A 17597-nucleotide genomic window follows, 5' to 3' on the forward strand; every position below is an offset into this window, starting at 1 on the left:
TGATCATCACTTTGCTGGAGAGGTCTCCAGACACCTGTTCGAGGCCAGGCTTCTGTTATGGATGGGAATGAGCTGCCCTCCCTCCTCCAAATTCTTATGTTGAAGTCCTAATCCATACTTTGACTGTATTTGGTGATAGGGCCTTTAGGAGGTAATTAAGGTTCAATGAGGTCATGAATGTAAGGCTCTAATCTGGTAAAACTGATGTCCTCATAAGAGACACCTGAGATCTCTCTACCTCTACCCACCCCCCACTCTCTTTGCATAGGCACAGAGAAAGGGCCATGTGAGCACACAATGAGAAGGTGGCCATCCACAAGCCAGGAAGAGGTCTCACCAGAAACCAGCCCTGCCTGCACCTTGATCTTGGACTTCCAGCCTCCAGAACTGTGAGAAGATACATTATTGTTTAAGGTGGTATCTTATCATGGCAGCCTGTGGTGACAAATAGTGTCCCAGCTCTAGCATAGAAACTTCCTTCATTTCCCCCAACACAGCATTTACATTTTTCTTCTTCTTTTTAGATTCTGAGGGCTATTTTTGTACCACATATTTCTAGCATGTGATCCATGGCTTCTTGCACAATGTATGGCACACAGAACTCAGTATTTAGTGAATGAAATTAATTTCAAGTCCTCCAAATTGTGAGGGGGGACAGGGAAGAAAAGGAGAGGGGAGATAAGGAAAAAATGAGTGCTGTGGAGGAAAAATAGCCCATGCAATGAGAATGGAGGTAATTTTCACCCTAAATACCAAAAGCCCCCGATAATTTAAGCATCTCATCTTGAGGATCATTTTTGTTCTACACAATTAGCCATTTCACTTGCTTTCCTATTTTCTATCTGTACTATGAAATGTTTGATTTTATTACTATATACTGCTGACACAGGAAAATTGTCCCACTGATTGCTTTGTCTTCTGGCCCCATCCAGACTGCAAATGCCTTGCAGTCAGGGAGCTTGTAAATTCTATTGAATCTTCATAGCACCTAACCCAATACTAGACATAGTAGGTATTCAGTAAAGTCATGTTAATTTAGTGAAAAATGTCTGAATTTCAGTAGTTTTTCTTTGATCCAAAGGAATAGACATATTTCCTTGTCCTTCAACAGAGAGCCAAGAACCCTTCAGGGATAATTTTCATAAATGATTCCAGGACAATTCTTTCCTCTTAAGGGATATGAAACACCATCTATTTTGAGGATACCCCAAAAAGGAATTTCAGCCACCTCATGTTTTTTCAATGCTATGATGGTGACTTTGCCAATGCTACTTGGTACTCACTGTCCAGAATAAACTACAACAGGGTATTTACTTCTGGGCTGGCCTCTTTACACAGGTTTCTTTTCAAAGACTCCACATGGTATACAACAGGCACTAGAGAAATATTGAAAGGACTAATATAAAAGACAACCTTCTAACAAAAATTTTTAATACTTTTTTTTTTTGAGACAGTCTCATTCTGTCACCCAGGCTAGAGTGCAATGGTGTCACACCATAGCTCACTGCAACCTCAAATTTCTGGCCTCAAGCAATCCTCCTGCCTCAGCCTCCCAAAGTGTTAGGATTACAGGCATGAGCCACTGTGCCTGGCCAATAGTCTTTCTTAGTAGGTATTTAGTAAACAAATAGTTTTAAGTCTATTTTATGATAAAAAGCTGCTCCTACATCCCCTCGTGTACATATATAAACATATTATTAAATTAAAACACAAAAACTTCAAAAGTCTAAAAGTTTATTGCCAGAATAGCAAACTTCATAAAGACACCTTTTTTAAGTACATAGAAAATGACAAGCAAAATAAACAGAAAACTTTGACCAAAGAAAAGCAAAGACTGCTGTTATCATGCACATACAGTCAAATTAATACCAAACCAAACAAGTACATTAAAGAGTATATGGGTATACAATCCACATTCTAAAACTAAAGGAGACACATTCCAAAATGCTTGGGTTTGGGGTGGGATTTTTGTGGTGGGTAGAGGAGGCAGGTAATATTCTCCTAATACAGAAAATGGAAATATTTAGATGAGAATCAGAATGACTAAAATATCAGTGATTGATTTATTTTTATTTTCAAGAATAGAAATCGGTATCATAGGCCCAAAAAAGTTGAAGAAGAATTGATCAAAAATCTAAACACAGAAGAGAAGAAACAAATTCTACGTTCAAGTTATGCTATCCTTACAATTGATTACCACTTCACACACGCTACAGCCAAGTGTACTACATGAGTCAAAATGAGCTAAGAAGATAAGAAGCCAGAACAGCCTTTACTAATTGATTTCAATCATGGCTATGTTTTTCTGTAAGCAAAAAACGTTCTATCACTATATTGCAAGCACCAGGTTTTCTTTTTTCTTATTTAATAAAGTGGAAATTCATATAAATGAACCCAAGGTATAGCAACCCTTCCCAACTGACTACTAGTGCCCAATAGAGCTGCTGCTAAATGAGTAGGAGTAAGAGTAGGAAGAATTCCCTGTGGCATCAAAGCTTCCCCTCCGGGACCCACTGCGGGAACCAGAGCGAGAGCCTGAGCGAGATCCAGAGCGAGATCCGGGGCGGGAGCCGGAGCGGGAGCCTGGAGCAGAAGACATGTTGTAAGGGCTAGGTAAGCCCTTAGACGACACGGAGGCAGCTTCCAGAAGGCGCAACCCAGTGATATCTTCAACCATGCAGCGATTAATGGCATCCCTATAGGATATTTTTAACTTGGTTTTGGGGCAGGTCAGGATTTTGGCATAGCTGCTGGTGTCTTGTAGCCTCTGTGCTGCTCGGCCATCAATGAACCCCTTTCTGATGGCTTCTTCCGTGCTTATCCTCCCATGAACTTCAGGATCAACAAGGCCTCCCGTGAGGTACTGGAACTCCAGGAAGCGCTGACCAGCCTCGTAGGGGAGCCATTTTTCTTTCACTGCCTCTGCTGCTGACATCTTCTTTCCCTTCACACCCTCGAAGCCAATGAAGGCTTTCTGAGCAGGCTTCAGCCTGGTGGCCATATCTTGGTCAATCAGACCCTGGGAGACTGCATCCTGAAGCAACAGCTTCTGACCCGTGGTAGGGTGGATGATGCCGCCCGTGCAGGCCTGAGCCTCCAGAAGCCTCTGACCAGTGATGCTATCCACGATGCCCCGCTCTATACCTTCTGTAATGGAGATTTTCTCTAGGTTTTCTGTGTCAAAGATGGCTGCAATGGGGCTGGATTCTTCCAGGGGGTCAGACAGAGAGCTGCTCCTGATGGTTAAATTCCTGATGCTGGATATGGTAGAAATCTTACTTACTGAATCATGTCGGGAGCTGCTGAACACATCGTCACTGATACTACCGCCCATGCTGCCGCTACTGCCCACACCATTTTTCAAGGAGATCATGTCAGCAAATTGAGTGAGGCTGAGGCTGCCAGATCGGTACTGATCAAAGAACTTCCTCTCAATAAGGCCCTTGTCAATGGCATCTTGAATATCATACTGACTGCCTGTTTTCCTGTCTACTAGGACCACTCTGGTGGAGCCATCTGATCCTGTGATGGTTATTTCTTCCCACTCGCATTCCTGCTCACACAGTTCTTTGAAGGTATCATAATCGATAAGGCCCTTCTTGTAGGCCTCCTGAACAGACATCTCCTTATTGGTTTCTGGGTCAACTATAACCACTCTACGCTTCCTAAGGGTATTCTTTTGTGATGTCTGCACCTGTTTCTTCTTTTCTTTCAGAGGCAGAAGACAGAGCCCCGTTTCCTCATCCTTAATGCATCTCTCTTTTAGTTGCAGATAGGTAAGATTTTCTTCAGTGTTGGGGTCAAAAAATCCTTTTGTATCATCACTCGGATCTGAAAGAATCTCACTGAGCTCCTCATTGAAATAGCCCCTCTTGTACGCCATGTCAACTGGCAAACGATGGCTCTCCTTTGGGTCAATGATCCCACCAGTTGCAATCTGAGCTTCCAATAAGCGAATACCATGGCCCTTTTCAATGAGTTCCTTGTTCATGGCTTGGAACAAAGAGATGATGTTTCCTGTTTCAGGATCATTATACCCAGTGACAGCTCGTTCTGCAGACAGGAGCTTCTCTTTGAACTCAATGCCCACCAGACCTCTTTTGTAGGCTTCCTCCACCGGTAACCTCAAGTTGCTAACAGGATCCACTATAAAGCCAGTAGCTGCTTGGGCTTCCAGCAACTCCAGAGCAGTACCAGGTCGGACCAAGCCAATTTTCATGGCCTCATAAATGCCAAGCTTCTGTTTTGTGGTCTCATTGTATATGCCTGCTATGCAGCTTGAACCCTGAAGGAAGTCCTTAATTCTCTCACCAACCTCATCATAAGAAATCTGACCTGATTCCAGTTCATGGACAGTGGACTGTCTCAATATACCAGAATCTACCAGCTCACTGACGGTCACAGGTTGACGGATTCCTTGGAAGGACATGCTTCTCTTCTGTACTGTTAGCAAGAGCAGACCAGTGTGTGGTTCGATTCTGCACCGTTCCTTCAGCTGCATGTAACTGACCTTCTTTTTGGTGACTGGATCCACAAAGTTTTTCTGACTATCTCGAGGATCATTCAGAGACCTATACAAATCTCTGTCAATCAGCCCACGGGCCAAGGCGACATCTTTTGGCAAAAAGACACTGTTCACAGGGTCTACTACACCCCCTGAAGCAATCTGGGCTTCCAACAGGCGCATTCCAGTTTCTCTATCAATCAAATTCTTCTTGATGGCTTCTGAAACAGATACTGTCTTGCCTGAAAACGGATCATCAAAACCCGTGATAGCTTTTTCTGCTGTATATATCTGCTGGCGGTCATCAAAGTCGATGAGGTCCCGAGCTATGGCACTGTCAACAGTCAGCTTCTCATTCCGATGGGGATCGATGATGCCACCTGTAGCTGCCTGGGCCTCCAGAAGCATGACTGTGGATTCTGGGGTGATTAATTTCTTTCTCTTGGCCTCTACCAAAGAGTATTTTTCCTTAGGAGAAGCAGAAGCTCCAGCAATAGCTCCTGCGCCCCTAAGGAAAGGCTGGATTTCAGAAGCAACTTCTTCCACTGACTTCTTCCCCTTCAACAGTTTGTCCAAGGTCGTTTTGTCGATCAGCTGGCACTCATAGAGCTGCATCGCTGTCACCTTCTTCCTCAGCCCATCAAACACCAGCTTGGAGGAGTCGACGGTCCACTCGTACTCAGTCTGGGTCTCCCGGTGGGACCCGTATGGGCGCTGTCTGAGTTTGTCGATCTCCCTCTGAAGTCGGCAGCGTTCTGTTTCCAGCTGCGACTGTGTCTCCCTGGTGGAATCCTCCAGCTTGCGCCTGCACCTCTCTTCAATCCTTTTGATCTCCGCTTGGAGTCGTTCAATCTCACTCCTAAGGCCATTCTTCTCTCTCTCACTCTTTTCTCTGTCTGACTCTATCTTCCTGATAGCCTCCTCCTTGCGAGAATATTGAGTTTTCCACTGATTCAGGTCATTCTGGATTTGCTGCTTCTCACACTCCAGCCGCTGCTTGGCCCTGCTTTCTGCCTCGAGAGCTGCTTTTGCGCGATTCAGTTCATCCTCCAGCCTCTGCAGCCTGGCCTTGTCTTGCTCCAGGACTTTGATTTTCACCAGAAGACTCTCTCTTTCCTGCACCACCTGAGTACACTGACTCTTTGATTCCTGGATCCTATTAGATGCCTAAAATTTAAAAAGAAAGAAATGGGGGGGAAAAAAAATGATGTTTTGATTAGATCATAATTTAACCTCATTTCCTGTATCTTAAAAAAAACTTTGTTTACTTATTTTTCTTTTCTGTTTTCCCTGGATATACTGTGAGCTTGTTATCTTATAAATTCATGGAAGAAATTCTATCAATATATGTTGCCAGTTTGATTAATGGCTTCATACTTACTATTTTTTTTTCCATAGAAGAAATTAGGAAAAGTTGTAGATTTGTCTTACTCTTAACAATAATTACGGTTTGAAAAAATATGGGGAGTTTTATTCCAGGTCATCATACGTGCTACACCTACATCTCACCTGTTATAGCTATACTAACATGTTTGATAAAGCAATACAAATGGATGGGTATATATATACACAAACATCCCACCCAGCCCCACACAAATATTGTCTATAGAAGTCAAATTTATTAGAAGTTAAAGAAGTTATTTTAAAATTAGGGGTTAAAAGAAGAAGAGCCAAACAAAAAGAATGATACGAGGGCCATGATCAAAGAGAACACAGAATAATGTGTGCAGAGAAATAATCTAAGCCAGCATGAAAAGTGTTTTCAAAATTGCACAGAGAAGCACTTTAATATGGCTTCTATTTAGGAAAATTTTCAGTACAAATGTGCATTGCAGCTCACTAAACAAGAGCTATCTTCTAGGAAGTAGAGCGGAACATTCAGAGAAAGTGATCATAGATGTGAAACACATGCTAAAGTTCTTAAAAGCAGGGCCACACACATGCTGCACAGACTGGCATTTGATGCAGTGACAGAATAGCAGGACACCCAGCACTGAACTGACCTTAAGGCAGTGATCTGAATTGTGACTGGTGCTAGTCATAAACGGAGCAAGAAATAGAAAGGTTAGACTTTCTGTAAGCATCTATCTGAGTAGCAAGCACACAGTTCAGATTAGATGAAAACAGGATGAATAATTTGAGAAACAGTGAAGCTGCGATCAAATATTTGTGAATACCTCTAAAGCCTGCTTTTGGAATTTCTCAATTTCCTGTCTCAAATTTTCCCTCTCTCTCTGCAAATCATTAATCAGCCCTTGCAGTTCCAGGGTCCGGTTGTTGCTGATCTGCAGTTGACTCCTCAGCTCAGAGATGGTGGCATTTTTATCACTATCCGCTTCGCTCCGGCCCCTCCTCAGGTCATCATACTCCAGCCTCAGGTTCCGCAGTTCTTCCTCCAACATCAAGTGCTCCTTCGTCAGGTTCTCTGTGAGAGACTGCAGCCTCTCAATTTCTATTTTGCTTTCGTTTAAGCTTCTGCTTTTATCTTCTATGGCCTTCTGGAAATGCTCATTCCTCAAGTGCGCCTGTTTGACATTGTCCTGTTCCTGGAGCAACTGCCGCCTCAGGGCCTCAACCTCAGAGGACAGCCTCCTCAGATCTTCCTGGGTCCTCTGCTTCTCCCTCAGGTGGCCCTCCAGGACGTCCCTCTGCTGCCGGAGATCATCCTCGCTCCTCTTCTTAACGATGGACGCCTGCTCCAGCTGCTGGGTCAGGCTGGTGATTTTGATGGCTTGCTCCTTCAGCGACTTCCTCATGCCCTCCAGCTCTTCCTCCAGCTTCTTCCTCTTGGAGGAGTCGTCAGAGGCCGTCCTCTTCAACCAAGTCAGCTCCTCTTCCACTTTCTGCTTCTGCAGTTGCAGCTCTTTCAGAGAGTTCTGGAATCGCGTGATGTCCTGATCCTTCACGGTCCTCTCCTGGAAAACCCTCTCATAGTCGATTCTCAGGCGCGTCAGTTCTTGCTCCTGACCCTTCAGTTTGGTTATCGTCTCAGTCGCGCTGCTGTTTGCTTTCTGCAGGTCATACTGGGCCCTCTGTAATTTCGCGTTTTCATCTTCCAGGCATTTCCGTTCGTTTGTTTCTTTGTCGATCAGTTGCTTTAACCTTTCTATCTCCTTGTTTTTATCCTGGATGGTTTTGGCAGCATCATCAAGAGACTGCTTATATCTCATGCTCTCTTCTGTTCGAATCTGAGTGACCTGCCTCAGCTCAATCTCCAGCTGCTGTTTCCTCTGAGACACCTCGGAGCCAGCAGCCTTTTGCTGTTGGACATTTTCTTCCACCTTCCTGAGATTCTCCGTGGTCTGGGCTAATGTGTTCTTCAGCCTCTCTATTTCTTCAGATAAGCTCCTGTTCTCTCTGGTGAGATTGTCTATCTGGGCGCGGTAGCCGCTGGTGTCCTCCTCCTTCTGCATGGTCAGCTGGTGGATGGTGGTCTTGGTGATGTTGATCTCCGTCTCGAACTGGTTTTTTAAGCTAATGATCTCCTCATCGTAACTGTTTCTTACCTTACCCAGTTCATTTTCATATTCCCAGCGGCGTTTGGCCTCCTCCTGAAATTCAGCTTTGAGTCTTTCGATCTCCTTGTTTTTGTCCTGAATGGTCTTGGCAGCCTCCTCCAGCGACTGCTTGTGTCGCGCATTGTCCTCCGAGCGCTGCTGGATGACCTGCTTCAGCTCTATCTCCAGATGCTGCTTCTTTTGCAACATCTCAGAGCCACAGGCTTTCTGCTGAAGGGCATTTTCTTCAGCCCGCCTTCGCTGCTCGGTGGCCTGCAAGATGCTGTCGTTGAGCCTGACAATTTCATCCTTCAGATCTCGATTTTCCCTACAGAGTTTATCAAGCTGGTTTCTAAGATTTTTGGAATCATCCTCTTTTTGCATGGATATTTCCTTGATGGTGGTCTTCGTAATGTTAATCTCTGTTTCATACTTGTTCCTTAAATTACTCATCTCCTCATTATAGTGGTTTCTTACCTTTGCCAGCTCATTTTCATATTCTCTCTTCCGGGCTCCCTCCTCCTGAAGAAGAACCCTCAACCTTTCTATCTCATACTCCTTCTCCTTGATGGCTTTCTCAGACTCTAATTTCTGCCAGCCAAGGGTCTCCTTTTCACATTGTCTTGCTTTCTGCAGTTGGTCGTAGTCGTTCTTCTGCTGGTCAAATCTGTCTTCCACAGATTTTCGTCTCCTCTTTTCGTCTTCGATCTCATATGTCAGTCGGGTGATCTTCTCATTGAGATCTTTTATTTGGCCGTAGCATTTGTCTAGATTTTGCTTGGCCGACTTCCCATCCAGCTCAGCCTGTCTCTTCAGCTCCTCCAGGCTCACAAGCTTGGCTTTGAACTGGGAACACTCTGCCTGGTATTTCTGCAGGTTCTGATCCAGGAATTTGTTCTTATTGCAGTTTTCTGAGTTGGCATCTCGAGCCAGTCTGAGCTCCTCTTCCAAAACTTCAATCTTGGTATTTTTCAGCTGTGGAAATGAAATCAGAAATTAGGTTAAAACAAAAACACCTCAAATCCCAAGAAAGAAGCAGTACTTTTCCCCTCACAGACCAATGTGCATTCTCATTTCTCTTTATAAACCTGTGCACGTGCACACACACACACACACATACACACACACACACACACACACACACACCCTCACATACATAAAGAGTGATTTGAGGCAAGAACTACTACACAAAAATTCAAGAAATCTGGATTCTCGTCATAATTCCTCCATCAGCTGCTCATATTATCTTAGCAAATGATATATTGTCTTTGAGTTTCAGATTCCTCATCTGTAAAATGAGGTAATTTCTTTCAAGATCAAAAGCTTATGATTTCATAAATTTGTTCCCTTTATTTCAAGGTATAAAGTAAGTTTCCACATAAACTCAATTCGAGTACCAGAAATGAGGATTAAAGTGAACAATCACTCAATATGAAAAATTCAAATCCAGCTAGTCCAGGATGTTCTTATCCTTAACACAAAGAAATGAAGCAAATTCTTTAAAGTATGTCCAAATCCACGTTATAGTAAGGCAGTAATTATAAGGTTTTATTCCATTTTCTTTCTTGATGCTCCATGTAAATAAAGTAAGTAAATTACCTTCAAATCTTCCAAACTCTTCAGCATCTCACTTAAGAATCTGTAATAGTCTCCAGACCTTGTAAGTAGTTCTATGTACCGAGCATGAATATCTGCAGCCTTGGAGAGAAGGAGGGAAAGAAAAAAAGATATTACATTCAAAAAAAGTCCTATTAAGATGACCTTTGGTTTTCTAAAATAATAGAATAGTGAAATTATAACTTAAAGAGTGAATTCCCTTCTTTCAGGCGTGCTAATTCCAAAACCTAGAAGTACAGCAAAACAAAGGTTAAAAACATTGTATCCCATCCTCATCCCACCAAGCTGGTGGGATTTCCTCTAAACCACCTGATAGCTGATGTTCTCTGACATCTTTGGGAAGAAGTTCTTTCAGAAATCTACATATTTTCCACTTTTTAGAAATCTCCTTCATCGAAATTTAAGCCCAATTTCTGCAAAGACTCTAAATAACAGATTTAGACTTCCCTTAATCATTTCTGAAAATGTAACATCAATGACTCACACTGAAGGGAGCATAACCTGCTATTAAACTTTTTTGAAAGGACTCTCTACAAGGGGTGAATCCAGGGACGGGAGGGAAGATAGGCAGGAGACAGAGCAAAGAGAAGAGGCAGAAGGAGAGGCAGGTTCTAAGAAACATGCAGTGATATGTATACCTCTTGCAGAATCACCCCAGAAGGGGACTGAACCATGGCTCTCTTGATAGGTATGTTCAGTAGAGTCTCCAGTCCTGAGGTGTACGATGCCAGCTGGAGCTCATAATCCTGCAGAATAATAAAGTTTAAGAAAAACATCTACATGGACTTAAAAGGAGTCACTAATGGCTACAGTTCCAATTTTAAATCATCAAGCTGTATTTCTAATGACCAACCCCAAAGATAACGTGCCACCAGTGTCCAAGCAGCTAATATTGTATTACTAATCCAAGCAGTACATCTTTGTGTGCTAACTGGAGAATTTGGCCCATACCACCAATCTAAAGAATAGAGACCAGCACATTGGTGTGGACAGTGACAGTATGGAATGAATTCAAGTCCATGGATAACAAACTTTTATGGTTTGTTCAGGAGAGAATATATAAAAGCCGTAATCACTATCCTCAAGAAGTTTATAATCTTTAAAACAAATCAGCAAGTAATGCTATTAATATTCTTGATGAAACGCCAACATTCTTTATGCAACCCACCTACCTTAATTGAATTTGCACAAAGTTCAGCAATTTTTTGTACTTCTTCTGATTTGTCTCGTTTGCCACATATCTCATTGTGCAAGTTCTATACAAAAAATAAAACATTTATAAATGGTAAGGTATACAAATATTTTTTAATAAATGTTATTTCACTCTTCTACCACTGTTATTTTTTTTTCCTTTAGTTTATTACTATATGTACTGGCCTCATACTCTCATAGTTACAGCTTAAGACATGAGCATTTTTTTCCATTCAGAAAAATGAAGGAGGATAAGAGGTTGTTTTCTAGTCAGCACTGTTTTCTGGTCTTTTTACCTCAATTTATAAAGATATTTTACTATAACATGAGAAGAACATTACATTATTTCTATATTCATAATTGTATTTCTTTGTAAATACCTCACTTGCTTTTCCTCTGGGCATTCTTTATGTATTCAAAAATGGATTGATGAGTATTTAATAAATACTCATCATTTGAAATCTAAGCACTGCTGTGAAAACCAGAGGAAAATACAGCTCACACCCAATTAATCTCAAAACAGCTATGAATGACAAGTTGGCTTATACCTTCTGATCATTCAAAAATCGCATGACTGTGTTGGAATCTCCAAATTTCATAGATTCTAAGGAATCCTGGCGGCGTTTGGCATCATGGAGCCACTTGCAGAAAGCCTGATAGTTATCACGATAATTCCTCAGTTGCTTGATTTGTTTTTCCAGATCCCATAATCTGAGGGAAAATATATAAAATAAAACCATTATTTTCTTAGTTCCTAAAATATGTACATAGTCATGAAGCAATTCACTAGGCATATACCCGAGAAAACTGAAAACACATGCCCACACAAAACTCATACATAAATGTTCACAGCAGCACTTTTGATCACAGCTCAAAGTTGGAAACCACTCAGATATCCACCAACTGATGAAAAGATTAACAAAAATGTGGTATAGCCAAATGATGGGATATTATTCAGCCATAAAAAGAAATGAAAAAAATAAAATAGAAAACAAAGAAATGAAGACTGAAACATGCTACAACATGGGTGAACCCCGAAAGCATTATACGAAGTGGAAGAAGCCAGTCACAAAGAATTGCCTATTGCAGGATTCCACCTAAAGGAAATGTCCAGAACAGGCAAAGCCATAGGACAGAAAGTAGACTGAGGATCGCCAAGGGCTGGGGAGTGACTGCCAATGGGAACAGAAGTTTCTTTTCAGGGTAATGAAAATGTTCAAAACTCAGGTTGTCACAATGGTTGCACGATTCTGAATATACTTAAACCCACTGAACTGTACACTTTAAATGGGTAAGTTGTATGGTATGTGCATTACATCTCAATACAGATGTTTTCTAAAAGCACTGCTAATAAAATGGACTACAGACAAGACAATTCTGGAGACTTTTTTTAGACCCTCATTTGTAGTAAGGCATTTCTTTTATATAAAACTTCATTTTGATAAATTTTTGGAGAACGCTTACTCAAAGCAGCCATTCCTTCCAACGGTAGTAACAAGAGTTGATGGGACACAAAGGTTGGCTAAATGGCTTCTGCTGTTACTCTAAGACCCTGTGACACACTTTCTTTCCATTTCAAACAAAGCTGCCAACAGGCAGTCCAGGAAAAGAGCCTGCTACGCCTAACTTTAGCACAAAACAAAACCTGTTTTTTGCAGCGCTCCCTTCAAGTGACATTATCATGGGAACAGCCAAATGGGAAGAACGTGGGGAAGAAGGTTGGCACACCTGTAGTCTATCTGCTTATCTATCCTTTGCCAGCGATCTGTCAGCTGTGTGACTTTTTCACTGAACTTGCCCAGATCCAGGTCATAAAGCGGATACTGCTGTGAAGTCTGAGAGTGGATCTGCTGGGCTTTCTGCAGTTCTGTCTTCATAGTGGCCAACAACGACTTCTTCAAGTTCAAGTCGTTTTTTATTTTCTGCAAGAGGAAAAAAAATGACTACAAATTAATCCCTTCTCCCACTGTGTGCTATACTACGAGTCACCAAATGTGGAAAAATAAAAGTTATGACCCTCTTTAGAAAATTCATATTTTTAGGTGAAAACAATCCAGGAAAATACATTTATGGAATTGCATTTCCCAGTATTTGTTCCAATGATCTAATGCCTTGTGCTACTCTGTTAGAAAAGGATTCAATGTGTAACTTAGTTTGAGAAATGCTATCACATTTCATTCCTGAATAATTCTAATGTATATTAACATATTAAAGGTACTGAGAAGTCCTGTAGTAAAGAAACCAGTTTAACTCAGCATTCTTCAAACTAATCGCACTGCAAATTACTTTCTCACATAGTTTCTGCTAACACTCTGGAAAACAGAGTTCTAGAGATCACTGATATCAACCATGTGTGGCCAACTGAATCTAGTAATCCTCAAAACTCATGAAAACCTACTGAGGCTCTATATTACAATTGGGAGCTTAGTCCTGTATTATTTCCTGTAAACGGGGCCATTGGTATAACCTTTCAAGTTACCTTCAGTCCACAGCGGTAAGCTTCCACTTTATCCAGGTCCAGGTAGACAGTTTCTTCCTCCGTGAGTCTGGCTTCGTAAACCTTTAACATGTCCTCTGTTTGGAGAATGGCCTGGAGTAGCGCCCTGACTGTGCACAAGCTAGAAAGAGCAGAAGAGATACAAAATTGCTAGGAACATAACGAAACTGTGAACAACTGGCTCGCATCACTACTAATGAAAAAGAATAATATTAATATGAACACAAATTTATTTTGCCTATTTATAAGTCACAAGAGCAGTAATTTTTTTTCTCTATCATGATTCAGACCATTATTTCGCATTCACTGAAGAATTCTCAAGTTCTGGCCCTTGGAGTTTACCTTGGTTCTAAGATATATTAAATTCCAGAACAGTGGAATTAACATGCTAATCTAGAGGACACTCTCTCAAAACCACAGGATAATGTCAGTAACCCTCCAGTAATAAGAGAAACTGCAAGGCAAAGGTTCCAGCAAGCCAAGCATCCAAACAAATGAAGTCTGAAAAAAATGAAGCTTGAGAAAAGCAAAATATTTCAGATTTTAGTCGTGTTTACCTATTTAAGTAGCCATCTGTAACGCCATTGATATTTTCCAGTTTCTGAAACAGTCCGAATACCTCATTCTGTAAATAGCAATACTTTTCAGAACCTCTGAAGTTAGCAAGCATATCTTTAAGCTGGTTGAGAACTTCAGCAATTCCTTGCGAATCATTCTGCACGCTCTGTCAAAAAAGCAAACTTCTTTTGATTTAGCTGTCAATCTTTTTTTTTTATTGTAGATTTTTAAGGTATACAACATGCTGTTTGATATACATACACAATACACACACACACAGAGTGAAATGATTACTACAGGTAAGCAAATTAACTTTCCATAGTTATTTTTTTTTAATATGTGTGTTAAAAACACCTAAGACCTATTCTGAGCAAATTTTCAATATACACTACAACATTATTTCTTATAATACCTCCCGTTGTACATTAGCACTCTAGACTTATTCATCCTACATAACTGTAAGCTTGTACTGTTTGATTTTCCATTTCCCCATTGCCTTCTCCTTTCTGTCCCCTGGTAACCATGGTTCTACTCTGTTCCTACGTACTAGACTTTTTTCTTAGCTTCTGCAGATAAGTGAGATTATGCCGCATTTGTCTTTCTGTGTCTGGCTTACCATACTTAGCATAATGTCCTCTAGGTTCAAGCATGTTTTTGCAAATGGCAGTATCTTCTTTTTTAAGGCTGAACAATATTCCATTGAGTACATATAGTCACACAGTCAGGTGCTCTATAATGATGTTTCAGTCAACAATGAACTGCATATACGATGGTGAGCCCGTAAAATTATGATACCATATTTTTACTGTATCTTCTCTATGTTTAGATATGTTTAGGTACACAAATACTCATTGTGTTATAACTGCCCACAGTATTCTGTACAGTAACATGCTGTACAGGTTTGTAGATGAGGTGTGCAGCAGGCTATGCCATCTAGATTTGTGTAGGTATACTCCATGATGCTAGCACAATGGCAAAATTGCCTAATGACACATTTCTCGGAACATATCCCTGTCACTAAGCAACACATTACTGTATACCATCACTTGGCACACCATGATCATACAGAAGTTAGCACTCTGCATTGATTATTTTTGCCCTTTAAAAGTCCATTAAATGTAAAGAATTCAAGAAAGAGAGTTGACGTTTCATCTATTTCTTTAGCATGGCCATTTTAGCACTGTGTAAACATGGCCCTCTTACTTAGAATATACATATCTTGGACATTTCAATACAGTGCCCAGGCTTGGCTGAGCAGAAAATATCACTGAGTTAGGGGCTGACACATCTGGGCTATAGTGACAGCTCTGTCTATGGCTTTGAGATCTTACCTCACCAACCAAATCTCTTCGTGTCAGAGTTCTGTCCATCTATAAATAAAGATAATCTCATCTTTTAGCCCATGCCACAGGTTGCTCTACATAAGAAGCCCAATTAATGTTTGTGAAAACTTTTGAGATGGACTGTAGCCTGATTCAGCAACCCACAAACTTAATAGCAAAGATGGTTTAGCCCCCGACCTAATAACCTTCTACAAATTCAGAAACACAGTAAAGAAAAAAGACAATCCTACCAGAACCCTGTCTTCTTGAAAAGTAATATTTCTTGCCTATGAACATTTAAACCAGGAGGGTTTTTTAATTGTTTGCAGATAAATATAAATACACAGAGAAATCAAGCAAAATACTAATGTTCACCCACCTTCAGCTCATTTATTTTCAGTGTGATGTGGTGTGTAGACCCCTGGTCTGCCAGAAGGAGGTTTTTCAGAGACATCCTGCCCTCACAGTGCTCCATCTGCCTGCGAATCTTCTGCAGTTCTATCAGCATCCACGTTTCTTGCTTGTCATTTTCTCTGTTAGTTTCAATTACTTTATTATGGTTGACATCTTGGCAGGTACCAAGATGAGTGATCTCAGTTGTGGTTACTGGAAAAGGAAGTGAGGGCCACAAAAATCAGAATTCCTAGCTAGCAAGGTGGTAGGGCTCAAAAGGCATCCTTACTGGATAAAAGTATATCTACTTCCTTTGATTTGATTCTGAACATTTAGTGCGTAAATGACTTTGGATCTCTCTCTTTTAAAGAAATTGTTCTGAAACTAGTTTTATGTAAGTTATTTTCTCTTTTAAATTGCATATGCAGTTGATACAAAGAGAAAGATGTCCCAAGCTCACCTGTCTGGTGCTGGGGGTGGCCAGGAAGCTGAATGACCAGGGTCTGGTAATGTTTCTGGGCATCAGTGAACTGTGACTGTATTTTCCGCTTGTCATCATCTCCAAACATCTCTGAGCCTTGGCTATTTCTGATAAACTCTTGGTAATGTAACTCAAGGTCCTGTATTGTCTTCAGGTAATCTTCCTGCCGCATGGTTTTCAGCTGGAAGTGAACCAGGCAGAAGTGATTTGAGATTTATGATGGCCCACCCATTGTAATCCAGAAGAGTCGGCCAAAAAATGTCCCCGCTAGATTGGGTTCAAGGCAACACTCATCAGAGGCCCATTAAGATATAAAAGGTCTGCAGGTTTAGACTTTGCTCCCAAGAACCAGAGCAGTAGGATGCTGATTGCTTTTTCCTACAGAATTTTTTCTTCAAATGAAATATTACTCAGAAGCCCCACATATAGAGCAGAGCACAGCAAGGCAGCTCTGACTACAAAAAGAAATGGGATTGGAGGACCCCAAAACTTATCCTGTGCCCTCTCCTCACCTCCATCATCCCTACCACCCCTAAGGGACCCAAACACACCCCTAGGATTCTTCAGACCATAATTTGAAAACCACTGGTTTAGTGTAACTAATGCTTGGGGTGCTCTTCTAAGAATTGCATCCCACCTTTTACCCTTGTGATATCCAGTTGATTATTTATGACCTAACTGTCCATTACATCCAAGGAAAACAGGACCCATGCCTTTTCCACAGGTACTTCTGGCTTCTCAGGCCACTTGAATTAGTATAACCTCTTTGTCTCATAACCAGCCATGTGCTAATTCTTCCCGTTCTCCCCTCCGCGCAGACCAAACCCTCTAAGGAAGGCTAAGCTGACTCACATAATGAGACACGAAAGCATGAGCAGCACAGCTATAGTCTAACTGGCGGGAACAAGCACTTGCAGGGAGCAGCATGGCGCTCCCTCCGGGCAGCCTGACCGGTCCCGAGGACGTACCTTGGCGATAGTCATGGCCCTGATTTTCTCGATATCGATCATGCAGTAATGCCAGGACACCAGGCTCTTCATGTTGATGTAGAGCTGGTTCCACAGAGCCAAGATGGCTTCGTAGTACTGCTCAATCCTAGGAGGCACAAAGGGAAAACACGCTATAGCCAGCCTTTCAAACTTCATCCCACCTGGGAAACCTGGACACGCCTACACAACTGCACAAAACTATTAATACAATAATCACTCAAAGAGTAACTGGTATATGTATAATTAATTTTCAAAAGAGTCACCATTTTAATGGATCTGGGTTCATTTACTCCCCCAAAAGTACATTCTCAATTTATCTATTATACATTATTGGCTGACGTACACACTACAATTTTTTTTGTCATCTTGTTGCTCAGCAACATTTTAACTGGCAGAGGTCTAACACAGGATGGCAGGTGCTGTGGACGCTGATGACCTCCCCAGCTTGGTCTTGCGCATGCGGGAGCTCATTGCACTACTCTCCCTGTTCTGTGTGTGGTTGAAGATTTCCATACTAAAAGCTTTAAAAGACTCTGCCACGGACAATC

General features: G+C 41.5%; 1 protein-coding gene across 3 annotated transcripts in view; it reads right to left on the minus strand.

Moving 5' to 3' along the window:
* Nucleotides 1–1789: 1789 nt before the first annotated feature.
* Nucleotides 1790–17597, minus strand: part of DSP (desmoplakin) — a 44034-nt gene continuing 28226 nt past the window's right edge. Inside the window, exons 13-24 of one of the 3 annotated variants that reach the window (XM_069493518.1) lie at nt 17029–17155; nt 16040–16241; nt 15566–15792; nt 13864–14030; nt 13289–13427; nt 12538–12731; nt 11358–11520; nt 10791–10874; nt 10257–10364; nt 9601–9699; nt 8479–8976; nt 1790–5671 (exon numbers count right to left, since the gene is read on the minus strand). In XM_069493518.1, the coding sequence (XP_069349619.1) occupies nt 2426–5671; nt 8479–8976; nt 9601–9699; nt 10257–10364; nt 10791–10874; nt 11358–11520; nt 12538–12731; nt 13289–13427; nt 13864–14030; nt 15566–15792; nt 16040–16241; nt 17029–17155 (5254 nt within the window). In that variant the 3' untranslated portion in view covers nt 1790–2425. Of the gene's footprint in view, nt 5672–6681; nt 8977–9600; nt 9700–10256; nt 10365–10790; nt 10875–11357; nt 11521–12537; nt 12732–13288; nt 13428–13863; nt 14031–15565; nt 15793–16039; nt 16242–17028; nt 17156–17597 lie in introns of all 3 variants that reach the window. The other 2 variants (XM_069493517.1, XM_069493516.1) reach the window with 2 other exon arrangements.

Source organism: Eulemur rufifrons, chromosome 18 (genome assembly GCF_041146395.1).
Source record: "Eulemur rufifrons isolate Redbay chromosome 18, OSU_ERuf_1, whole genome shotgun sequence".
Lineage (NCBI taxonomy): Eukaryota > Metazoa > Chordata > Mammalia > Primates > Lemuridae > Eulemur > Eulemur rufifrons.